This window comes from Suncus etruscus, chromosome 7 (assembly GCF_024139225.1).
Source record: "Suncus etruscus isolate mSunEtr1 chromosome 7, mSunEtr1.pri.cur, whole genome shotgun sequence".
In the NCBI taxonomy this organism is placed as follows: domain Eukaryota; kingdom Metazoa; phylum Chordata; class Mammalia; order Eulipotyphla; family Soricidae; genus Suncus; species Suncus etruscus.
The window spans coordinates 72013124-72040600 of record NC_064854.1 but is presented as its reverse complement, the minus strand read 5'-3'; the positions used below and the strand labels follow the sequence as shown (position 1 = coordinate 72040600).

Here is a 27477-nt window from a genome sequence, read left to right as displayed (position 1 = left end):
ACACATGAAAAAGATGTCATCTTTCTGTATATATGTATATATTTAAAGTAACAACTTTGGAGGGTGTCAGACAGATAATACAGAGGATAAGGCATGTTTTTTGCATTTGGCCAAATCCTATTTGATTCCAGTCATAACACATGAGCCCTCAGACACTTTACCCAAACACTGAGCCAGAAGAAAATCTTAAGAACAGCTGGGTATGTTCCCCAAACCTATTTCATTCCACAAAAATTATTAAAATACTGACTTGGTTGGTTACTGCCTGCAAATGATTCTAAATGTTCTATATATTTACAGAAACTTCTCTGACAATTTATAAGGACTCTTTATACTCATACTAAAATTTAGGAGAAAATGAGCCCTTGTATTGTTGTTTTTACTATAAATTTATAGCTAAAAGCAATAAAAATAAAAAGAATAAACTTAATTAGAAATAGGTTTTTCCTTTTAATTCATATTAATGGGCTGAAGCAATAGCACAGAAGGTAGGGTGTTTGCCTTGCACACATTGACCAAGGTTCAATCCCAGGCATCCTGTATGATCCCTTGAACCTGCCAGGAGTGATTTCTGAGTGCAGTGCCAGGAGAAAGCTCTGAAAACTACCAGGTGTGGCCCAAACAAAACAAAAAATAAGCTATATTTATTAATTTTAATTTATGAAAATAAATTTATATTTATTAAAATATATTTGTTAAATAGAAAGAATTTCAATAAGAAATTATGCAAAGGGAAATACGTTTTTTTATTTCTATGATTTTAATAAAGTATTTTATTACAAATCACCATGGAACAGGTGGGCATATTACATGTATAGATTTTTAAATTTATCTCTTATGTAAAAAGATGGGATTTAAGTACTTATAATTTTTAATCTATAGCTGAAGCATAGCCACCCAATTAGTGTTCTGAAATTCTGGTGATCAATCCATATGCTACTAGAGTAACTATACTTATAGTTCAGGTCCAGTGTAGCGAATCCTCAAGGGCTCTGTGGTGCTCTGGCCTCCCTTTCAGACACCTATGATACTTAGAGGCCTTTAGAATATACCTGATAATGCTCAGCTCCAGAACTTCACCTGATGGTGTTTTGGGACCATTTAGTGCTGAGAGCAAGCACAACAAACCCTTAAATTGCATACTATGACCCCAGTCCCAAGACTTTATATTTTTTTGCCAGGCAAAAATACCTTTATTTTCTAATGAGGCTTTTTTTTTTTTTTTTTTTTTTTGGTTTTTGGGCCACACCCGGTAACGCTCAGGGGTTACTCCTGGCTATGCGCTCAGAAGTCGCTCCTGGCTTGGGGGACCATATGGGACGCCGGGGGATCGAACCGAGGTCCGTCCGAGGCTAGTGCATGCAAGGCAGGCACCTTACCTTTAGCGCCACCGCCCGGCCCCTCTAATGAGGCTTTTAAAGACTTTTTAAATATTAATGATATTTTTAATATTTCTATTCACTTTCTGACGTGAAGTATATTATTAACTCTGAAGATGTAGAACTATGTGAGGATTTCAGTTAGCCCTTATCTATTTATATCTATTTATATATCTATTGTAAAATACTTAGTTTTTAATAAAACATAGTTGATATTAATTTTACTTTAAAAAATTTATGACTTTTACCACGAAGAATATAAGCAAATATTCATTAAAATTAGTGTTATCTATTTATTGCATGAATAACTTTTGAAATGGAGAACAAATGTACCATTCCCATTATTTTCATATATCTTTGAACTAATCCAGACTTTGTGGTAAATACAAATGTTAACTTATCTAGATTTTTAAATTATCTTCAAATCTGTCTAGATTTTTTTAATTACATGAAAAAATTCATTCATTTACATCTCTACTTTTGTTGTTGAAGCTTCTTTGCTTTGTTACAGTTCATGGAGTTTGGGAGGAGTGGTCACCATGGAGTTTATGTTCATTTACTTGTGGTCGAGGCCAAAGAACAAGAACCAGGTCATGCACACCTCCTCAATATGGAGGGAAACCTTGTGAAGGACCTGAAACTCATCATAAGCCTTGTAATATTGCTCTCTGCCCAGGTAAGCACAGTCTGCAGTTAATTAATTTTTATTCATGAAATGTTCTGGGTTCTTAGAATACATGTAGAATCGTAAACATTTGTTTTTCCTCAGTCACATTAGAAAATATGTTCTATGATTATGACATATTGGTTAAAACTAGGACCTTTCTGGATTCTATCCTCTACTTTAATGTATATTTTCTTAACTGAATAACAATCCATGTTCACCTTGATTGAATAGTAATAAGAATATATATTAATGGTGCCTGTTAAGATTTTATCTATCATTAAATTTATTTTCCAAAAAATAATGAGTTAAAAAGACTGGGATTACTAATACCTTTGTTCTGCAACTAAAGATTAAAGGTATCATGCTGATAATACTCTGTTCCATTCAATTACTAACTGAAACTGTGACACTTACTGCCTATACATAATTATAGATTTTTACTACACATTCAAATTTTATTGATCACTGCTAGGTTCATAAAATGTTTTGATCATGGATTCCACATTATCTTTATTTGGCCAGAAAGACCATACACTCTTTTTTTTTTCTGTTTCAATGCTATTTAATTTATACTTGATCACTTCACTTACTATTCTTGAAAAAATTCTTCATAATGCTATTTTCTTAAGACATAAATTACTACAAAATTTTAAACAAGATTCGTATTCAGCTTTAAGTAAAATGTTAACTTTACTGTTCTATTGCACTAGCCTATCAAAAGAGTAATCTAATTATTCATAAACTTGGGAGATTGTCTTCTTGGCTTATTAGGTCACATAACAGCAGCATTGCAGGAATTCTAGTAAATTTCTCCAAACAATATTGTAGAAGACAAAACAGCCCATGTTATAAAATTGTGATTAAAAATTTTATGGGAATTTTAATTATTAAAACATAATGACTATGAAAAAGATTACAATTTAGTCGAATTAATTATCAAAGTTTTATTACTCTCCTTTACTTAAAAGCAAAACCAGTAGTTTTCTATAATTACATATGTATAATTAGAAATAATTCATTAAATTATTATGTAATTATTATTGAAATTTATATGGAATTGTACATTTATATAAAGTATAGTTATGTAAATAAATTATGGGTACATAACTTAGTATCTGTTATTATTGACAATAAAAGGTAATATAAAGATTTTTTACTTATGTAATTCTCATAAACTCTAGATATAAGTGCAATCTTATTTCTTACATTTTCCTGTAAAACATTTAGAAAGAAACACTGCTGCAGACATGTTAGCATCCCTAAGCAAAACCTTAGTGGGTTAGGTAATTCTCACTAGGAATAAGCGGGTACACAAGGCAGACAAATATGAAATATGAAAATGAAATAAATGAGACCATACAAAATGAATTGTATAGGACCCATGTCCAAGGGACGAGAGATGAATTTACTGTTCAGCTGATGACATTTTTAAGCACAAACTCTGGTATGCAAGGTGTCCTCAGGGAGAACAAAGAGCAGGAGAGCAGTACAATGGGAAACTAGGCCTAGAATCTACATATCAAAACTACTATCCTATAGGTGAGAAAGACCCCTGCTAGAGGGCTGTGAAACAAGAGCTTAAAGATGTTTTTGGTTTAGCAAAAAGCAGGCTTTTCAAGAAACCAGAAGGAGAGAGATAGAGATATTTATGATGTTTATGTAGTTGCCAGAAAATAAATTTTAGGGGGATGGAAATAATTGTTTACCATCATAGAGCTAGACTCAGAAAAACAAGCTGCTGGCACCAGGTTATATGAGTCACCAATAAACTAGCAGCAGGGAACTTTTGGCAGGTTTTAGTACTGACATTTCTTTGTCTGTAGGAAAGCTGAGGCTGATTTCTATAGTGTCCAAATAAAGAGAAAATGTAATGTTACAGCCGTGTTGAAATTACCGCCAATAATCCACGCAAAGGGTCAAATGATTGACTTCTCTGAGAGGGTCTTTTGGCAAATAATTCTTTGGGAGGAACGCACTGCCCCAGGAAGGCTAACAGCCATGTCTGGTGTGTGCCCCCTAAGTGGGGGGGGGTAACAAAACACATACATATATGTGTATATATCTTTATATATGAAATATATAATTATATATACATTTTACTAAGCCTTTATACATATGGGAAAGCTTCTAGTTACTAAAATCCTTTACTTGCTATAATTTAGTATTTATAAAATTTCAAATATAGTTCACACTTATTTTTTCATTGTATTAAAATATAAAATGGGAGCCGGAGATATAGCACGAAGGTAAGGTGGAAGGAAGGTGCAGAAGGAAGGTGGTTTGAATCCTGGCATCCCAAAATGTCCCCTGAGCCTGCCAGGAACGAATTCTGAACATAGAGCCAGTAGTTACCCCTGAGAGCTGCTAGGAATGACCCAAAAACCAAATATTTGGACACTATAGAAATCAGCCTCAGCTTTCCTACAGACAAAGAAATGTCAGTACTAAAACCTGCCAAAAGTTCCCTGCTGCTAGTTTATTGGTGACTCATATATAAATATATATATATATATAAATATACACATATATATATATTTGGTTATATATATTTGTTATATATAATATATAATGATAATATGGCAAATATAAAATCAGAGTGCAATATAAACACTGTATATTATTTCTTACCCTTAATATTTGTGTTTTGGAGTTTAGTGATATAAGATGTGTAAAATTCTTACCATGTTTGATCACACTTCTATCTTAAAGAGAACTCTAATTCAATAAGTAAGTTTACAATAAATTTAATACAAATATATTCATTTATTTATTCATTTATTGTTTTGGGGCCACACACAGCATAGCTCAGGGGCTATTACTGACTCTGTACTAAGAAATCACTCCTGGCAGGCTCAGGGACCATAGAGGATGCTAGGGATTGAACCAGGTCGGCCGTGTGTGAAGCAAATACCATGCCAATGTGCTATCATTACAGATCCAATACTAAATATTTTTATAATAAGTATACTATTACTAAAATGCTCAATGAGTTTGAATTTTTCTAATCTTGCAAAGTTTATAAGATTATACTTTTAAAATATTTCAATCCTTTGGGTATGAATAAATATAGAATGAGTAGGGAATTTAGCTTCACATAGCATAGCTGGGTTTGATCATCAGCATCACTTATGGTTACCTGAAAACTACCAGGGGTAACACCTTAATACAGAGCCAGTAGTTACACCTCACCATCTCCCAGTGTTGCCCAAAAGCAACAAATAAAAAAAATGATTTTAAAATATGTTTTTGTGAGTATTTAACTTTTCTAACCTAAATTAATTCTGAGAATAATTCATATTCCCTTATTTCAAGAAATTTGTAGCCTTTAGAAGATTCATATATGAATAGATGAAAAATTGAATCCCATTCTAACATGCACATATATATATATATATATGATTTATCATCAAAGAAAAGAGATAATTTGGTTACTAGTGGTTTCAACATATTTTAAAACTATCTTACTTGGTTCTCTGAATGAATGCATCACTCACAATAGTGGATTAAGCTCTATAGTTTGTTCTCTTTTGGTGGACTAATAGTAAGCATACATCAGAATAATACAAATGAAACTGTCAAAATAACTTGATTCTCTATTTCTCAACTCTGAAAGATTTGGTCTTCAGGTTATGATCATGTATAAGGACATTTTTATGTGGTATCATGTAATAGTATTCTGATATAACTGGCTTATAAAATAAATTAACACTTTAACACTTTAAAATAATTGTAGAATGCCATGTATAGGTCACATCAAATGACAAACTTACATTTATGTAAATTTTAAGAACCCCTTCCAAGTAAATGTATCATATTGTGCTTAATCTGTGTCCAACTTGCTTCAATTCTATTGAATTCAGTGCAAATCACTATTCTAGGATCTAATTAAGAAGATAGAAATGATTATAAGTATGATATGTCCTATTTTTATTTCCTAGATATTTAAAATTTATACTCTGTCTGAGGAAAATATTAGTGAGATGTGATAATGTGAATCAAATGTATAGAAAATAAAGTGCATTTGTGGTCAGTTTCTTATTCTTACCAAACTTAAAACTTCAATAGGTAAAATGTGTATTTCCTGTCTTCTCTGAATTCTTAGTAAGTCACTAAATGAGTCTCAAGATTTTAATGATAATAATTGGTGAATTAAAGTATAATAAAATGTTCTCTCACTTTCTATTTTTTCACCTATGCAACTTTGTGCATGATAGTACACAATAATGTACAATAATGTTCTTGATAGGCATATAATCCAATTTTTTTTAATTTTGGGCCACACCCAGTGGTACTCAGAGGCTACTCCTGGTTCTGCAAGCAGAAATAGTTCCTGAAAGGCTTGGGGTACCACATAGGATGCCAGGAATCAAATCTGGGTCTGTCCCGGATTGGCCACGTTCAAGGCAAATGCCCTATTGTATTATCATTCTGTCCCCATAATCCAAACTGCTTTTGCTCATCAATATATCTCACAGCATATTTTCTGAGTCAATTTAATAAATTACTTATAAATTTATTATTTTATAATGTATAAATTTACACAATTACTTATAGTAAAAATCATTGTCATAGACGTTCCTTCCCTGATTTACATGCACTTCCCCACTATTTGTGATAAGCTTCCTACCATAGACAAGTTCTCCTGACCCTGATTCTTTTTTTCCTTTTCTTTATGGTTTTTGGATCACACCCGGCAGCATTCAGGGGTTACACCTGGATCTATGCTCAGAAATAGCTCCTGACAGGCTCAGGAGACCATATTGGATGCCGGGATTTGAACCATCATCTTTCTGCATGAAAAGCAAACGAGCTACCTCCATGCTATCTCCCCTGACCTTGATTCTATTGTCTTTGGATATTAATAGTATACTATCTTTTATTCCTATCCCACATATGAGTGTAATAATTCTGTTGGACAAGTAGCTTTCAATACTTTACACCTGCAAAGCAGCATCATTCCATCGACCTGACTGGGGTTTAGGAGTACAGTTCTAGAACCTCACATTTCTCCCTGATGCTCTGTTGTGGAGAAGGGCTACACTTGACCTGGGTTACCTTATTAGTCTTCAAAGTGGGGTGGGTCACTCAGCTTTCTGAGCCTTATAAATTTATATTCTTCATTTATTAACTGTGATTCTAAGCTTATGTTAAAAATGAAAAACAATAGTAATATTAATTCATGATGCAGCAATTTCATGTGTAATGCTAGTAGGGACAGTAGGTGGTAAATAGAAATTGTGAAAGTATAAGTTTTAGAGTTAGTATTGATATTAGTATTCAGCGCCTACAGTCAGAGTTTCAAGTTGAGTTTGTACTATCGATAGTGACGGAAAACTAATATAGGGTACTATGTTTAGTAAGAAGGTATTAGAAAAGACAGTATAAGTATAATTTGTTATAATTTCAGAGAGAATTTAAGAAACCTGGAGCTTTGCTCCAGATTTTATAATGTTGGGGAATGGGAACAATTCTGTGATTAAATAACTTAATAAAATATATGTCAAGAAAAAAAGACAAGATATAATTTAAGAAAAGTAGTAACCACTCTTAATAACTAAGGAAAGAAAATATTTGAAGTTTTATGATTCAATAGTAACTATTTTGTCAGTATTCATATGTAGTATTCCTGTTTTTCTTTTTTCTTTACTTTCTCAGAGTGAGCTTGTTCACTGAGTCTAATAGTAATTTACAGTCTAGTTAGGAACAAAGAGATCTCTGTTGTTAGACTGAAGTCTAACTCTAAGAATTAAATGAATTTTTAGATGTGAACTTCATGTGACTTTATTTGGTCACTTTAGATGCTTCCAATTTAATGCTTTATATTTTATATTCATATTAAAGAAAAAGAGCATGTGAATTGCTGAAACATTTGCATATTCTAAATTGACTGTTAAAATGATATTGCTATATTTTCCAAAATTAAAATTTAATAACTAAATCAAAAATGAAATTCCTTAAGTAAAGAAAAAAAACCTAAATTCTTAAAACAAAAGCAGGCATTAGAGAGATTTTCTTGTATTTTTATGATCTTACTCTATAGTTGAGTACTACAAAAAACAGTAAATTAATTTATATTTTGAGAAAATACATAATGTTTGTATACTGAAAAACTATGAATAATATGATTCATTGGAAATCGTTTTGGTTTCAAATTCAAAATATGTGGACTAAGGTTAAAATCTTGATCATTGATTATAAATATTTGCAAGACAGTTTATCTAATGTCATACTTAAAACTTTTTTGTTTGTTTGCGTTTTTTGGGGGTCACACCCGGCAGCACTCAGGGGTTACTCCTGGCTCTGTGCTCAGAAATCACTCCTGGAAGGCACAGGGACCATATCAGATGCTGCAATTCAAACCACCATCGGTCCTGGGTCAGCCATTTGCAAGGCATAGGCCCTACTGCTGTGTATCTCTCTGGCCCCCTTACTTAAATCTTTTATAACAGGAAACTAGGATTTATTATACTTTAGAGGTTTATATAACACTATTTTTAATTAAAATATTCAGGTTTAGGTAAATCTGAATTTTTTCATAGTATAAAACAATACAAAGTAGAAGATACTACATTCTAATATAATATTATATCAGAATTAAAATATAGGGGTTAGATAAATAGTGCAGTGTGTAGGACATTAGCCTTGCATGTGGTTGACATGGGCTTGATTCCTGACATTCCATATTGTCATTAGAGCCCACCAGAAGTGATTCCTGAGCACAAAACCCGGGGAAGTTCCAGAGCCTTGATAGGTGTGTTAAAAAAAATAATTAAAAAAGTAAAATGTAAAGGTCCTGGAGAAAGTAGGTGAATTAATTTTGGATAGTTATTAAGCATTATTTTTATATAGATAATAAACACAAAAGCATCTTCTGTCAGTTTGTTGTAGTAGAAATAGAAATATAGTGGCTCAGGAGCTGCAGTGGTGGCACAAGCAGTAGGGTGTTTGCCTTGCTCGCGCTAACCTAGAATGGACCTCTGTTCAGTCCCCAACGTCCCATATAGTCCCCCAAGCCAGGAGTGATTTCTGATCACGTAGCCAGGATTAACCCCTGAGCTTTACAGGTCACCAGCTATGGCCCAAAAAACAAAAGCAAATAAACAAACAAACCACCAAAATCCAAACAAATAAAAAATATAAATGTAGTAGTCATGTTAATCTGTGGGTGCCAGCAGTGCCAAATTTATCAGTCCTCCATTAGAAAATACATTTCTGTGAATCTGGCACTTTCCTGGTAGAGATACTATTAGACTAATTTATAGCATTACTTTCCAACTCTTACTATATTAAAAATATGGGGAAAAGTTGATCTGTAGAAATACAGCAAGACCTACATATATCTTGGATCCAGACATCTCTGAGAAAAAATATTTCAGTCACCCCTGGACCTAAAATATGTATTACTCTGTAGCAATGGGATGGCTGTACATAGTTAATTGGCTGCAATTAGTCAGGGGAAAATGCTAATACTTGTAGAACCTTAGTTCAAAGGTCCTTAGTGTTCTCTGCATGACTACACTATAACTTGAAATCCAAACACTACCTTATTAACTTTATGGTATATTGTATCATAACTTTATTTATTTTGTGTCACTTAATATTTCAGTTTACTGGTGGTTTTTCAGGAATTTAATTATCATTTTTATAAATAAATCATGCCTTTAGTTTAATTTACTTTCCTTTACCATTTACTGCTTTGTATCATTTAAACCAGTGTTCTATTTGTTTGTTTCTTTGTTTGTCTGTTAGTTTTGGTACTATACCTGACAATGTTGAAGGGTACCTCCTAACTTTGAAGCACTCAGGAATTTTCCTGATGATGCTAGAGGGACCATATGGGATGCCTAGGATTAAAAACTGATCAGCTGAGTGTAAGGTCAGCGCTCTACTAAAAACTGTTGATCCAACCACTGAACCTTTAATTATCTATTTATAAAACCAGTATTGGTCCTCAGGTGGAGAAAGGTTGATAATCTCTGCTTTATAAACTTAGTGACATCTGCTATAGATGTGTGGGACAGATTTCACAACATAGGTGTAGAAGTATTGAAGAATGTTGATATGAATATTATGTTAACATTTTAGCAACTTAAAATATTTTAGCCTTCCTCTCTATTATTAATTCTAACATGTAAATGTTGTTTGGTTGTAATTTGTGTGTATCACATACGAATTTGAAAATGGCAAATGAGAAGATGTTTTAACATGTGTCCCAATAATATTTGCTATTCTTCATTTTCAGTCTTTTCTTCTGAAGAATACTTTTCAGGTCTGATCAATCTCTAAATTTGACCTCTTTAACTTAGCTGTCATTAAATCATATAGCCTCAAAACCAAGTGTTAGAATTATGCTCTCCATAAAAATATCCTATAGGTAGTTTTAATGATCAGCAATTAACAACCAATAACAATTGTTAAAATAGTATATTTATTATCCAAACATTTATGAATCTATGGATTGATAAGTATTCTTATGCTTTCTATCCAAGTTCTCTTAAATTGTTACCAGCTATTAGTAAAGGTATAAAAAAAGACTGAAACTTGGGATTTTCATGAAAAGGCACCAATGAATTTAGTTTTATCCCTGCACACTGGAGACCATTTTATGCTCCAAGGTGAATACAATTGTATCTCTATATGTATGGCAGGAAAGTTCATATAACAAACTGAAGCCCCGTAACTCAGCAATTTACTCTTTACAATTTTCGTTATTCCTGATTTAGAAAAGCCTCGAATATGGATTTAGGTTTGATATGGAAATCGTAAGTCCTTGTTTATTAGTTTTTATGCATAGTGTGAGAGAGGCATCTGAGTTCATTTTTTTGAATATGTAATTGACAAGTTTTCCCAATACCTGTTCTTTGATAGGGTTTCTTCTCTTCACTTAATAGTCCTTCCTTCTTTTTCATATATATATTTTATAATAATTATATTGTATAAAATAATTATATTACATTATAATAAGGTATATATGATTATTTGGGTACTCAATTACATTCCATCTACTGTATTAGAAGGTACAATATAACAATCAAATAATTTTTTAAATAATCTGGTCATTGCCTAATTCCTTGCCTACTATCTATAGTTAGATCACTGATTCAACAAGTTTAAAGCACATTTCTTTTTCAATTTTCTTGCTAAATTCATTTCACCTGTTTTAAATCTTGTCTAAGTTCAAAAGGGTAAACTGGGGCCGGGCAGTGGCGCTAAAGGTAAGGTGCCTGCCTTGCCTGCGCTAGCCTTGGACAGACCACGGTTCGATCCCCCGGTGTCCCATATGGTCCCCCAAGCCAGGAGCAACTTCTGAGCACATAGCCAGGAGTAACCCCTGAGCGTTACCGGGTGTGGCCCAAAAACCAAAAAAAAAAAAAAAAAAAAAGGGTAAACTGATTGACAACCTAAATAAGCACTGAATGATTCTGCTTCCATGTTGTATTACTAATTCTTTGTGTGTGTGTGTGTGTGTGTGTGTGTGTGTGTGTGTGTGTGTGTGTGTGTGTGTGTGTGGTTTTTGGGTCACACCCGGCAGTGCTCAGGGGTTATTCCTGGCTCCAGGCTCAGAAATTGCTCCTGGCAGGCACGGGAGACCATATGGGATGCCGGGATTCGAACTGATGACCTCCTGCATGAAAGGCAAACGCCTTACCTCCATGCTATCTCTCCGGCCCCTAATTCTTATTAAATTAAGAATATATTGATTTTTATCACCATAATTAAATTCCATGTAGGCTACAAAATAGTTCCCTGACATTTCTCAAATGTGTCCTTACCCTTATAAAGTCCATTTATTTTACATGGCTTCTCTACTTTAAAATCTTCTCATAATTTTTCATCTTTTTCAAATAGCTTACTGGCTTTTTTTACCTGTTGGATATAATGTGGTTTCTGTATTTAATTTCCAAGCACATGTCCTGCCTCATTCCAATTTAGTGATCCTGGAAAGCCCAAAACTGCTCTCTGTTTTATAATACTAGAGATTTTATGACTTTAAGGCTTTGTATTTAAGAAATCTTTCCATAGAATTTTACTTTGCTGTCTCCTTATAGTGATTTAGAACTCAGCTCTAATATGGTTTCTTCCCAGAGGCCATGCTGAGATTTCCTATCACATCACTTTCTTTTATCACATTGTCTTCCTAATGCTTCCAGCCGAACTTCTTTGTTGATTCACTTGCTTGTTTATCATCTTGGCTCTACCACAGTCCCTCAGAGACTATGTTTCATGAGATTAGATACATTTGTCCTCATCAGTGTTGTTAGTGTGTCTAATGTCTAGTAGAACAATATCAGTCTCATATTATGAAACTTCAAGAATAGACTTGGAATATTTAAATTTCCAAGTTTATCAGGGTGATCTTTACTTATAGAATGGCAAATTGTTAATCCTCTATTTTTTTTTCTGGGGCCACACCTGGCTGTGCTCAGGGGTTACTTCTGGCTGTGCCCTCAGAAATTGTTCCTGGGAGGCCCTGGGATGCTGGGTGTTGAAGCTAGGTTAGCCATGTGCAAGGCAAAATCTCTACCCACTGTGTTATAATTCTGGCCCTTGTTCATTTTCTTTTCATAGAAATTTTTAGAAAGACAACTTCAGAAATTAGTAAAGGATGCAGTCTGGGAATGCAGAATGAAAGGGACTTGGAATCATTGATGGAGGGTTGCAGATATTGTTGGAGGGATTGAAGTTGAAACTCGCTTGATGACAACATTATGAAAATTTAAAATTAAATATTTTAGAAAGAAAAAACACACAACTTTAAGCTATTTTCATATGCATATGTTGCAATGACCTTAAAAAATATATTATAAATGTAATTAAGCTATGTTCCACAGTAACCTGGGGGGGGCGGTAGTTGCTGCCTTTATCTATTGCCTTGTTACTCAACCCAATGCAAAGTCTTCTTGCCATACAACTTTTCTTCCTTCCTTCCTTCCTTCCTTCCTTCCTTCCTTCCTTCCTTCCTTCCTTCCTTCCTTCCTTCCTTCCTTCCTTCCTTCCTTCCTTCCTTCCTTCCTTCCTCCTTCCTTCCTTCCTTCCTTCCTTCCTTCCTTCCTTCCTTCCTTCCTTTATTCCTTCCTTCCTTCCTTCCTCTTTCTTTCCTTCCTTTCTTCCTTTTTCCTTCCTTCCTTTCTTCCTCTTTCCTTGGGATTCCCATCAAGCATGAGATATGAATAAATAAATAATTAAGTAAAAAACAAACTGAAGACCATGGAAATTCTGCAAAGGATTCTTATTTTAAAAACTTATTTTTACAGTAACATTATTTCACGCTAGGACTTGAGTTTCTGTTGAATTCTTATTCAACTGTAATGAAGTTGATGGATAGTGATGGGGTGATTTTGGGAAAAGTAAGTAGTCATACTTTAGTGCATAAAGAAAATGTATGCACTAATTTATATGAATAAATATTGGTTTAGTCCTTTGGTTATTCGTATTTGTGGCCTGTGATATTAAATTTTTGTGAATGAAGTCTCCTTTGTTTAATATACTCATTATGTTTAACCAATTATATCTAAAATGCACACAAGTAGAGGTGTTATTTGTTATAAAAAACATATATGTAGCATGTTAAAATGTTACATTTAAACTTTGCTCTTATTTGTAAGCATAATATAATTATTTGATATATCAATATATTTATAAGGTTTTTATTTCCTCTTTACTCATAACACTACTAGTGTGCTATAATGAATAGGGTCTCAAGAATCATTTCAATGGATAGATTAAAAAGTCATTCTAAATTTAAATTTTTCAGATAAGTTTAATGTCTCAGTTAAAAGTTCTCTAAGCATGCAATAATCCAATACAAAAATCTCTTTCTCACACCTATATTCATCACAGCATTTTTTACAATAGCCAGACTCTGGAAACAACTAAGATGCCCTTCAACAGATGAACAGCTTAAAGAAACTGTGGTATATATACACAATAAAATATTATGCAGCTGCCAAGTCATTAAATTTCCTATACATGGATACACATGGAATCTATTATGCTGAGTGAAATTAGACAGAGGGAGAGAGCCACACACAGCATAGTCTCACTCATCAATGGCTTTTAAGAAAAATTAAAGACATTGAAAAATTTCCAGAGATGAGGGCCAGAAGCACTGGCTCAAGATATGAAGCTCACTACAAAAAGTGATGAGTGCAGTTAGAGAAATAACTATGCTGAGAACTATCATAACAATGTCAGTGAATGAGGGATGTAGAAAGCCTGTCTCAAATACAGGCAGGGGGTGAGAGAAGGAAGAAATGGGGACATTGGTTATGGGAAGGCTGCACAGTGAAGAGGGTGTTCTTGTTATGACTAAAACCCAGCTACAATTATATTTGTAATCATGGTGCTTAAATAAAAAAATTATTTAATAAAAAGGTACTTCAGGATAATTATGTGTGTGAAGCAATCTAGTTGCTATTGAAAAGTATTTAGAAAAATGTGAGTAGAAAGAGAGGGAGGAGTTTATATTAAAGGGATAGCACACACCTGTCCAAAACAGCAATAAGTAACAAACCATCAAAATAAGCAGTGAGAAACATGTTCAATGGAGAATAGGAGCTTAAACATTAAGCAGAACTTGGGAATCTTAAACTTGTTTCTACTTCAGGTCTCATGATAAATTTTTTAAAGAGATTCATTCACTGTACCTCAGAATATCTCTAACCCTTCCAATTTGCTCACTTGGTATATTTTACTCTCAACCCTAACTCTATTTTTTTACATGCATTAAATAGAATCATAAAATCCCAGCTATATCTAATAGGATATTTTGTAGGTTACATCTGATAGTCCTCAGGGATCACTCCTAGCAATCTCCAGGGTCCATATGTGGTGCCAGGAATCTAACCCTGCTCAGCATTATGCAAGAATAGCTCCATGCACACTCTACTATTGTTCATACTCTCATGACTTCATGATAATTGATAATATTTCTAATAAACATCATTAAAATCTACAAATTCTACATATATGATGTTTAAATTTATTTTTGTTAAAACACCACGATTTACAAATCTACATAATATAGTTCTTTTAATTATTGAGTGTTCCAATACCAATCCCATATCCAGTATGACCTAGAAGTACCCTTGTTTCTTCAGGCTAAATACTTTTGAATATTTCATTCATGAGCTCACCTTTTTATAAGTGTTTTCTTATTATACTTACGTTCTTTCTTAGAATCATATTTCTCTGGAATATTTGCCAAACCTTTCATATTTTTCTTTTCTAGTGTCTTAAAATTTTCCTTTGCAGCACTATAAAATTATCCTAGTAACTAATTGCTTAAATAATGTTTAGGTTTTTTTCTAAAATATTTGTTATAGTGGTAATCTGTCACAATACATTTTGCTCACTGCTTTCTCAACCCATCTCCTAGCCCACGTCCTTATTTTTAGGGTGGTCAGTATATTATTTTTCTAGGTCCAGTGTATAATAAAATGGTAAGGCAGTTGCCTTGCATGTGACCAACTCCAATACAATACCTCGGCCCCTATAATTAACATCCTCTGAGCACGTCCAGAAATCATCCTGAGCACATAATCAAGAGCAACAATGAACAGCTTGTATGTTTCTCAAATTAAAAAAAAGACAATTTTATAAATATATAAGTCCAAATGAGTTATATATTTTAATAGATATTTTCTTCTAAGTATAATATATACATCATTCCTCCACATAAAAATAGAATTGAGAAAATATGGTAATAGTAGTTTGTCATGTAGCAAAATTTAATGCCAAATGTGATTTTCCATTGCATTAATTTGGAATCAATTATTTAACTCATCTTAAAAAATTTGCCTTATAATTATTGTATAGTATTTCTAATAGAACTCATTATGTTTTCTTTCTATTTTGGCAGTTGATGGACAGTGGCAAGAGTGGAGTTCATGGAGCCAATGTTCAGTAACATGCTCAAATGGGACCCAGCAGAGAAGCCGTCAGTGTACAGCAGCTGCCCATGGGGGCTCTGAATGTAGAGGGCCCTGGGCAGAAAGTAGAGAATGCTATAATCCTGATTGTACAGGTAAGATAATTTCTATCTATATTTAATGAATTTCTGCTTATATAAAATGTGAGAGATTCCAGATCATGAAATCATTAAGATATAAATATGGTTTTAAATAAATTAAGCTGATAGTACCACTGATCATCTACTACATCTTTTTTTTTCCATGGATGTGATGTGTTAAAATAAAAGTGTCTTACTATTAGTAGTAATTAATAGTTAATTTCTTTTTTTCAATATATTTTATTTTATTTTATTTAAACATCTTGATTACATACATGATTATGTTTGGGTTTCAGTCATGTAAAGAACCAGTGCAACATTCCCATCACCAATGTCTCAAATCTCCCTCCTCCCCACCCAACCCCTGCCTGTACTCTAGACAGGCTTTCTATTTCCCTCATACATTCTCATTATTAGGACAGTTCAGAATGTAGTTATTTCTCAACTAAACACATCACTCTTTGTGGTGAGCTTCATGAGGTGAGCTGGAACTTCCAGATCTTTTCTCTTTTGTGTCTGAAAATTATTATTGCAAGAATGTCTTTCATTTTTCTTAAAACCCATAGATGAGTGAGACCATTCTACATTTTCCTCTCTCTCTGACTTAATTCACTCAGCATAATAGATTTCATGTACATCCATGTATAGGAAAATTTCATGACTTCATCTCTCCTGAGAGCTGCATAATATTCCATTGCGTATATGTACCACAGTTTCTTTAGCCATTCGTCTGTTGAAGGGCATCATGGTTGTTTCCAGAGTCTTGCTATGGTAAATAGTGCTGCGATAAATATAGGTGTAAGGAAGGGATTTTTGTTTTGTATTTTTGTGTTCCTAGGGTATATTTCTAGGAGTGGTATAGCTGGATCATATGGAAGCTTGATTGGTAAGCAATAGTGCTCAGGAGATTCTTAGATTAAATATTCATGAAAGTCAATGAAGTTTAGAGCAAACTTTTAAAAGTATGTTGCAATGTGTATTTGAAAAGTTTGACAAACTTTTATAAATATATTTATCACAATGCTTTGCATTTGTTCAGAAAGTGCAATAGTTGAATGAATGTTAGATTAATTAATTAAAGGCATGGGAAGTCCACAGATTAAAAGATTCCTATGACTGTTTACTATAGACATTTAGCACGGACACTAACCACAACTTTTTCCTTCAGCCAATGGCCAGTGGAATCAGTGGGGTCACTGGAGTGGATGTTCTAAATCCTGTGATGGTGGCTGGGAAAGGAGAATGAGGTCTTGTCAGGGTGCAGCTATCACTGGGCAGCAATGTGATGGAACAAATGAAGAAGTGAGAAGATGCAGTGAGCAACGGTGTCCAGGTAAAAAAAATTTAAATTATCCTAATGACAACACACTACAACCTGTGGAAAATAGTATTTAAAATATTGTAGTTTCAAAGCAAAGATAGCTAATGATGTATGCATGTATGTATGTATGCATGTATGATGATATATGTATGTATGTAGCAATATACTTGTTTTGGTAATGTATAAAGATATACCATTTTGAAAATTATAAATTATTTTATGTATCATCTGTTTCTGCTATAGGCTTTAAAATTATTTTCAATATGACATTAAAAGTGAAAAAATATGAAGGTAATCAGGCATCGATTAAATTGGATGTGATATTTTTTCATTATTTTCTTAAGGTATTTATTTACTCTGAAGATGAAACAACTTGCCTTAGAATACTTATAATAAAAATATACATATACAAATGTTATCTAAGTGAGATAAAAAAGATTGTACAGAATGTCGGAAATTTGTAATCAGAATATTCATCTTTTTTATGTATGACCTCAAATATTTCTATTTCCATGTCCTTGTCCTATTTACCACTAAAAAGGATATTATATGAGGAATATGTTTTAACATAAGATTTCAGTTTTGACAGGCTAAGTGTTTATGACAATGATAATTTGAAATGATCACTCTGGATAAGAGTGAGAGAGAGAAGAAAAATGACTGCTATAGAGGCTGAAAAAGGAGAGCAGGAAGGAGGGCTGGAGGGAAACGGGATATGGTGGCAAGAAATGTGTACTGGGGCCCGGAGAGATAGCACAGTGGTGTTTGCCTTGCAAGCAGCCGATCCAGAACCAAAGGTGTTTGGTTCGAATCCTGGTGTCCCATATGGTCCCCCGTGCCTGCCAGGAGCTATTTCTGAGCAGACAGCCAGGAGTAACCCCTGAGCACCGCCGGGTGTGGCCCAAAAACCAAAAAAAAAAAAAAAAAAAAAAGAAATGTGTACTGGTGAAGTAATGGGTGTTGGGCTATTTATGAATGAAGCTCAATTGGTTACATAATTATAGTTATATAATTAATTACATGAAAATAATGTGTATCTCAGAGTGATTCAATTAACTATGTATATAAGAGAAAAATAGGGTCTGAAGAGATAGCAGAGCATCTAGGGCATTTGCCTTGCATGGGGCCAACCCACGTTTAATCCTGGACATCCCCAGTCATACCAGGAGTAATTTTTTTGAAATTTTATTGTAGCCAAAGTGAGTTACAAATCTTTCAGAGTAATAATTAAGGTACATATTGATAATGAATAAAGGGAATTCCCACCACCAGTGTTGACCTCCCTCCATCCATTTTCCCAACATGCATCTCACTTCTCACTTTGTTATCCCCCAGTACACTAGTGTAACTGATCCCCACTTGTATAGTTTGTTGTAGATTGGATATTGATTCTGTTGTCGTTGACTTTGGGTTTGGTTTTCAAGTCTGGTCATTTTTAATTTCCACTAAATATTCATATGACTGTCTAGTCCTGGCACTGTCTATTTTTTCCTCTTCAAATTATGAGGCTGAAAAAAAATTATGAGGCTGAGCAAGATAATTTTCGTAATGTGATTCTGTTGGAAGTATCAGAAATGAAAAGGGGAAGAAAGAAAACCTAGAAGGAATCGTCTAGGTGTTATAAATATGAATTAAGAAGACAAGGGAAGGAGGGGAGAAACAGTAACAAAACAACACAAGAGAAAAGAGAAAAAAAGAGGAAAAAACCCAACGAAGCTATAACTACAAAAAAAAGCAAAGAAAGAACAAAAGCCAGAACCAGCAACTATAAAATACAAGCAAAAAAAAAGAAAAAGAAAGAAAAAAGAATAGGAAAAAAACAAAACAAATACCAAACACCCATACTATACACACAAAAAAAGAAAAACAAACAAACCAGCAACTATTTAAAAAGGTTTGTGTTTATTTTTCTTTCTCTCTATTTATTTTATTTTATTTTATTTTATTTTATTTTTTTTGCATAGGCAGTAAGTAATGGGGAAATTGAAGAAGAAATTCCTGCCCTTGAAGCATACTGCCATGGGAACTACTGCAGTCTCTTTAGACATTCATTTTCACATCTCGAATTCTATTTTGGTGCCAGGAAACTTTCCACTCAGTTGTGAATGATAACATCAGGCCTTTGTAGCTAGAGATCTTGGTATTGTCATAGGATGAAGGCTAGGAGAGAGATTATCTTTACGGTTCTAGGGCTTATGTCCCATCATTATTTTTGTAATTTGTTTTCTGCAATTAGTGGTCTTGGTTTTTGCTCAGATTCTTGGACAGAGCCTCGGAGAAAGTCTTTCAGTGCGGTTTCCAGAAGTTCTGCTCAGTCGTAGTTGTCAAAGTCAGGCCTCTGGCATTAGAGATCTCGGTTTTGTGTGAAACCTAGATTGAGGCCTAAGCTAGGATCTTTCTTATTGGTCCCACAATAGGTTCTGGCTGGACCTTGTCTGTTTAAGTCAGACTCCTGTAGTTGGCGATCTTGGTTTTTGCATAGAGCAAAGGTTGACATGTCTTCTGGTTTCATCGAAAGTGATAAGATATGGCAACCCTCACTTAGATCAAGTTGTTGCCGTTTCCTCATGTCAGGGTGCCATATCATAACTGGTCCTGGTTGGTGCCAGGGCGGTATTAGGTGTTTCCCAGGAAGAAATTTGTTTCCTGGTGGTGTTGTTGAGACCTGTGTTGTTTCTGCGACTGGGGTCTGGGGTTCTGAGTTAGATGGTTGCTATTCAATCACATGGAGTCTAAGTTGGGGCCACATGGCACATGCTCAGGGAGGAAGGCATCCCTGTATTATAAAATGTAAAGGCTCTTATCCCTAGTAGATGAGAGCTTATTTCTATGCATAATATTTTCCCTTATTTAGAGTGCCTATGCAAAAGGGTATGTTGCCAAATTATATTGCTGGGGCATTTTGGGGATAAGAATGACAGGCAACAGTTTCTCTGTGCCCTGATTTTGACCTGAGCATTTATTTCAGGCCAGACTTTTTCTACTAGGCTTTCATTCCAAGCAGTACTAAAACAGGTAAAGTTAAAAAGGGAAAAGAAAAACATCTATATATTTTATATAATAGAAGAAATATATAAAAATAAGGAATTAAGGGGGCTGGAGAGATAGCATGGATGTAGGGCATTTGCCTTGCATGCAGAAGGACGGTAGTTGGAATCCTGGCATTCCATATGGTCCTCCGAGCCTGCCAGGAGCGATTTCTGAGCATAGAGTCAGGAGCGCTGCCAGGTGTGACCCAAAAGAAGCAAACAAACAAGCAATAAACAAAACAATAAAAAAGGAGGCTAACTTACATTTGGGAATAAACAGACTAGAAGGTACTCTTATGGATGTATTAAACATATAAAGGAAATATAGGCTTCCCCCATTAAGTCTTTTGAGATATTCTTGTGTGTGGAATGAAATCCAGGTTACATTATCATCACACATAGTGTCTTGTTGAGTTTGAGAAATGATTTGCAGCCATAAGGAGGACCTCCTTGGGCTGGAGGTCCCTCTGATTCTGAATTGGTAGCATGCAACAGTCCATAATTGGGAGGGTGAGACAAAGGGCCATAAAGCCTGAGTCAGCAGGAGTGATGGTTCTTTTTTGCTTAGGCACAAAATGTGGGACTGAGACGGTGTCCTTTGGGTTAGGAAGGTGGTCTATTGGGGAAGGAAGATGGTCTAGGTACCTATTGGGTTAAGAACTGAGGTAGAGAGGATTAAATAAGGAAGGATAATGGATTGGGATTGGGGGACAGAACGATAGCAGTATTTCTGAAGAGTGGAGGAGGGATAATACATAAATGGGGCTATATACACTTTAGGCATGGGTTGTTTACATTTTGGTTTTGGCACTCAGAGGAGTCCACTGTCTACAAACTCATGCCCACATAAAGACAGTAATTAGGGTCTATTCTTAAATTGATGATGGAAGTTTCACCTTCATAGGCTGGGTCTGAGCTCTTAAGAAAAAAAATGGGTTAAGAAAAGATAGATAATTGGCTAAGATATAGATTATAAGAGAAAGAAGGGGAAAACAAAATATAGGAGATAAGAGAAAAGAAGAATGAGTAAATATGGTAATAATAAATTTAAAAAAAGATTTTACTGGTGAGTCAGTGTTGAAGGGTTTTCCACTTTCTAGACTTCTCATCGATGCTGGGGGTGGGCTCTTCTAGATAAAGGTTTCAACTTTAGATAGTGGGTGGAGTTCTTTAGTATAAGAACAGTTTTCGAGTTTAGTGTTCTAAGTGATGTAGTAGTGAAAATTATAAAATATAGTGTCATGCATCTTAGGTATAGAGGTATCTTTCCTATGAAGCAACTGACAACCAGGGCTTTAATTTTACATAGATTTAACTGATTAAAGAGAATTAAGAGGGGGGAAGAAGAAATAGAAAGAATAAAGAGAAAGATAGAAAATGAAGAAAAATGAAAAATGAGAAAAAAAGAAAGAAAAAGAAAGTAGTAATTTTCAAAAACCTGTTTGATGATTGGGATTTGTAACATAAGACTGTGATTTACAAGGCCAGAGAGATAGCATGGAGGTAGGGCGCCTGCCTTGAATGCAGAGGATGGTGGTTCAAATCCGGGCATCCCACATGGTCCTTCGAGCCTGCCAGGAGTGATCCCTGAGTGTAGAGCCAGGTGTAACCCCTGTGCACTGCCAGGTATGACCCCAAAACAAAACAAAACCAAAAAAGACTGGTTTACCATTGACTATTCCAGTGTTCTGGCTGATCCTATGCTGTGGGTCCTAATAAAAGGCATAAACAAAAGGGAGTGGGTAAATTAGAGTATTTTATCAAAACATTGTCATAATGAGTACTGTATATGGTATCCAGTCTGATTGAGCACCGACGTATAAAATTAGGGTGTGCACCCTTTATTTCCAAAGACTCCTGTAGACAAAGAAGCTAAAGGGTCATTTTATACCTGGTAAAATTAAGTCATTAAAGCTTATTATTAGGAATCACTACAGCGGGAGTTCGGCCTTACCAGGAGTAATTTTTGTACTCAGCACCAGGCGTAACCCCTAAGTGTTGCTGCCAATAGTGGTCAAAATTTAAAAAATAGATAAAAAGAATATAATAATATTTGGAAGATCATTTAGAAAAACTGTGTGTATTCCATTAGATATTGACACAGAGCACTAAATGGGTGAATAGAAGATTCTTAGAAGAGTATCAGAAACAAACTTGTTAGAAATATTCTAGAAAATAAGATAGGTCAGTTCTTTGGTTTTATTTATTTTTAAAATTTTTATAGATTTGGAGAAAAAATAATTTGATGACCCAGTTATGAGTCCTATTTTTGCTAGTTGTATTACAGAGGACAAGCTACTGATCATTCTAGCTCCTTCCTAATGAGTATGGGAAGTGCAACTGACTGGAGGAAATTTAAGAACCCTTTCAGTTCAGAAAAATTTCTTTTTATGTATCTAGGTCTCAGTTAAGAATAACAAGGAATTTAATAAATCTATTAAAATCTTATATTTCTTCAAGTTATACTATTAAAACATCTCACAGACTAATACAATACTCATAGAAACTAGATTCCCAGAAGAATAGTATATCAATAGAGGCTTTTTGGGTCTTAAAATTAATTGAATTTTATTCTTTCTTAAAGCTGTGTGAATTCAGAATGATTCAGAATCAAACTGCAGGCTTTTGTGGAATAGATACTTATAGACTTATTGTTTCAGACTGAACTATATCTAGGCTGCCTAAAAGTTAAGAAGCATTAAAAACGTTAAACATTAATTTGACCCAGAGAAACTTTCAATAGATTAGTAGACATAATTAAATAAGACCCTTTAATTATCATTATATCCCTTAATTATTATTTAATTTTTCTATCTGCAGACATGAGGTTAAATTGTGTTGCTTCATTCATGCTTACAAAGATTGCCACCTGCTGTTTGGAAAACACTTTGCATATATTTACAAGAAAGCTATTTCATCTTTTATTCTGTTTTACTGAGTTTATTTACTCACTTTCATGATTTAAGGTAGATTAAAAATTATATACTATACCACAAGATTTGTTATTTGTTTTGGCATTTTGTTTTGCTGTCTATTATAATATAGTTGAAAAGATTTATTAAAAGTAAATTATGTCCAAATACAAAAGAATTTTACCAATTCAAAATTAATTATTGAATCAGCTATTTTATGAAATGGTGTTTGTGAAGAGATTAAACAAATAAACACATGCATCAAACTGTCAAATATAAATCAATTTAAAATTTTATAAAATTTATTGTCCATCATAACTTTTTTATCACCATTAACATATATGAGTGATTTTACTTCTAATACATACAGATTGTTTTTTACCAAAACATCATAAAATGGACATCTTTTATACCTCTGCTTCAATTTTTTGTCCCCCAATTCATAATACAGACCAGGCAAAGGGCCTGGGTTGAGGTGTATATGAGGTACATTTACTGTACCTCCTCTTTCTATACAGTCAGTGTAAAGAACACAGCCTGTGATTAGAATTGGGAGGCCTGTGTCAATTTTTATATATATTTTTCTATCTAAGCTTCGAATTATATTAGGATGAGTGCTAATATACAAATATTTTAATCTTGGTTCCTAGTGATAGAACAGAGGTTTGCTTTATAGGCTACCGACACAGGATTGATCCTCAACATCCCATTTGGCCTTCAAACTGTCACAGATCCCCTGAATACTGCTGAGGATGGCCCAAAACAAATCAAACAAAATTTTCATGGATTTTTGTTTGTTTTTTTGTTTTGTTTATTTTTGGGTTGTTTTTTTTCTTTTTTTTTTTTGAGGGTTATTTGGGGGTGGGGCAGAAAGCAATACTAGAGATTAATTCTGGCTCTGCACTAAGGATTAGTTCTGGCAAACTTGAGTGGGGGCTGTATTCAAGATGCTAGAGAATAAAATCCAGGTCAGTTGAGAACAAGACAAGCCTTGACCCACTGAACTATCCTCTAGCTCAGGGGTCTCAAACTCAATTTACCTGGGGGCTGCAGGGGGCAAAGTCAGGGTGAGGCAGGGCCGCATAAGGGATTTCGCTTACCGAATATTCGCAATAAAAAATCGCATTAGTAAGAAAAAAATCGCAAAATATCGCATTAAACATTTGCATATCCGAATGGAACAGCTCGGGGTGTGCGAATGTTTAATGTTATTTTTTTCTTACTAATGCAATTTTTATTGTGATTATTCGGTAATATTTGAAGACCAGCTGCGGGCCACAAAATGTTGTAAGGAGGGCTGCAAACGGCCTGCGGGCCGCGAGTTTGAGACCCCTGTTAATTTGATTTCTATACCAAACTTTTCCAATTGCATTCTCTAGTTAATATTTTCTTGTTTAGTGGCAGGGGAGGGTTGAGACCTCCTAATGCAAATAATACTTCATACACCCTAGGCCTAGAATCATACCCACACACTTAACTAAAGTGGGCTGGTGGTTCAACATTAGGATCTGAGGATGCAGCTCTGTTGGGTTCCAGGGACCACAAAGTCTACCAAAATTGCCTTTGGGACTACAATAACTGGTGCTTAAGAGATTCTTCATTGGTATACCCAGTAATCTTCAGGAAGCTGTGAGGTCCAAGCTTTGAACCTGCATTAGGAATATTCAAGCTCCAATGACTGTACTACTTTCTTAGCCCAATACTTTCTATTTTTGTAAATATGATATAAAATTCCATATATTACTATAAAATCAGGTTTTTAATCCTAATTAGTATAGTAACCTGTAAGACAAGGTAATTTTCAAATTATATTAGTAGTTACTAAATCATATTTTTTCATTTTGTTATAAACAAAGCCTGAACATATTTTATAAAATCATATATTTTAGTGTTATTTTTAGCATTCTTAATTATTAATTGTTCTCTATGTTAATGAAAATAACTAATATTTATGTTTATGCTTAACTGATCTGGATTCAAAACAAATTAATCAAATTTGCTAAGAGATCATCTGTCATAAAGGAGGAATATAATATCCACACATATTTATATAATAATGAAAATGATTATTAATCATCTGCATTTAACATAATGCTCTTCTAATGTTTATTAGAATAGAAAACTATGTTTTCACGTGAAGTATAGCAGATTCCCTCACTGGTAAATGCATAAAACATTAAAATAATATTGACAAAAATAAGACATTTCTTTCCTCATAATAATGAAATATATCTATTTTTTAAAAAATTCTTTGGTGCTACCTGAGAAGTTGAGTAGCTCCAGAATATAATTAAATACCCCAAATTTTAAATATATCAAACTGACCAAATCATTTTAATGATCTAATATTGTGTTTTTAATTTAATGGTTAAAATTGTACAAAAGTAATTGCTCGTATGTTTCTTTTTTTATATATTTTATTTAAACACCTGATTACATACATCATTGTGTTTGAGTTTCAGTCATGTAAAGAACACCACCCATCACAATTCCATCACCAACATTCCCATCACCAATGTCCCAAATCTCCCTCCTCCCCACCCAACCCCCACCTGTACTCTAGACAGGCTTTCCATTTCCCTCATACATTCTCATTATTAGGAAAGTTCAAAATGTAGTTATTTCTCTAACTAAACTCATCATTCTTTGTGGTGAGCTTTCTGAGGTGAGCTGTAACTTCCAGGTCTTTTCTCTTTTGTGTCTGAAAATTATTATTGAAAGAATGTCTTTCATTTTTCTTAAAACCCATAGATGAGTGAGACCATTCTGCGTCTTTCTCTCTCTCTCTCTGACTTATTTCACTCAGCATAATAGATTCCGTGTACATCTATGTATAGGAAAATTTTATGACTTCATCTCTCCTGACAGCTGCATAATATTCCATAGTGTATATGTACCACAGTTTCTTTAGCCATTCGTATGTTGAAAGGGCATCATGGTTGTTTCCAGAGTCTTGCTGTGGTAAATAGTGCTGGAATGAATATAGGTGTAAGGAAGGGATTTTTGTATTGTATTCTTGTGCTCCTAGGGTATATTCCTAGGAGTGGTATAGCTTGATCGTATGGGAGCTCGATTTCCAGTTTTTGGAGGAATTTCCATATTGCTTTCTATTAAGGTTGAACTAGACGCCATTCCCACCAGCAGTGGATTAGAGTTCCTTTCTCTACACATCCCCACCAACACTGTTTATTCTCATTCTTTGTGATATGTGCCATTCTCTGTAGTGTGAGGAGGTACCTCATAGTTGTTTTGATTTGCATCTCCCTGATGATTAGTGATGTGGAGCATTTTTTCATGTGTCTTTTGGCGATTTGTATTTCTTCTTTGTCAAAGTGTCTGTCCATTTCTTCTCCCCATTTTTGATGGAATTAGATGTTTTTTTCTTGTAAAGTTCTGTCAGTGCCTTGTATATTTTGAAGATTAGCCACTTGTTGAAGAGGCTTTCTTTGCTCCATTTAGGATTGCTTGCTCGTTTATCAAACATTAGGTGATTGTATGTCTGGGGAACATTTTCTGAGTATTCAAGCCTATTTCACTGATCTGAGGGCCTGTCCTTATCCCAATACCATGCTGTTTTGATAACTATTGCTTTGTAGTAAAGTTTAAAGTTGGGGAAAGTAATTCCTCCCATATTATTTTTCCAATGATTGCTTTAGCTATTCTAGGGTGTTTATTGTTCCAAACGAATTTCAAAAGTGCCTGATCCACTTCTTTAAAAAATGTCATGGGTATCTTTAGAGGGATCACATTAAATCTGTATAATGCCTTGGAGTGTATTGCCATTTTGATGATGTTAATCCTGCCAATCCATGAGCAGGGTAAGTGACTTTTGCTGGGTACGGTATTCTAGGTGAAGCATTCATTTCATTCAGTCTTGTCACAATATCCCACCACTGCTTTCTGGCCTTGAGTGTTTCTGGTGACAGGTCTATTGTAAATCTCAAGGATGCTCCATTTCATGTAATTTCCCTTTTTGATCTTGTTGTTTTCAGAATTCTGTCTCTATCTATGGGATTCGTCATTGTTACTAGCATGTGTCTTGGGGTATTTTTTCTGGGGTCTCTTTTGGTTGGTACTCTTCGAGCATGCAGGATTTGATCACATATATTCTTTAGCTCTGGAAGTTTCTCTTTAATGATGTTCTTGACCATTGATTCT

At 34.2% G+C, this 27477-nt stretch overlaps 1 protein-coding gene and 1 non-coding gene across 2 annotated transcripts in view; one reads left to right on the top strand and one right to left on the bottom strand.

Moving 5' to 3' along the window:
* The window catches only part of ADGRB3 (adhesion G protein-coupled receptor B3), an 898471-nt gene that overhangs the window by 349468 nt on the left and 521526 nt on the right, over positions 1-27477 (top strand). The window contains exons 6-8 of the mRNA XM_049776768.1: positions 1891-2055; positions 15908-16072; positions 17226-17390. Coding sequence (XP_049632725.1) covers positions 1891-2055; positions 15908-16072; positions 17226-17390 — 495 coding nt within the window. The remainder of the gene's footprint in view (positions 1-1890; positions 2056-15907; positions 16073-17225; positions 17391-27477) is intronic.
* Positions 23746-23878, bottom strand: LOC126014689 (small nucleolar RNA SNORA51). The gene has a single exon (XR_007497691.1). It is a non-coding gene; the product is annotated as a small nucleolar RNA SNORA51 (small nucleolar RNA).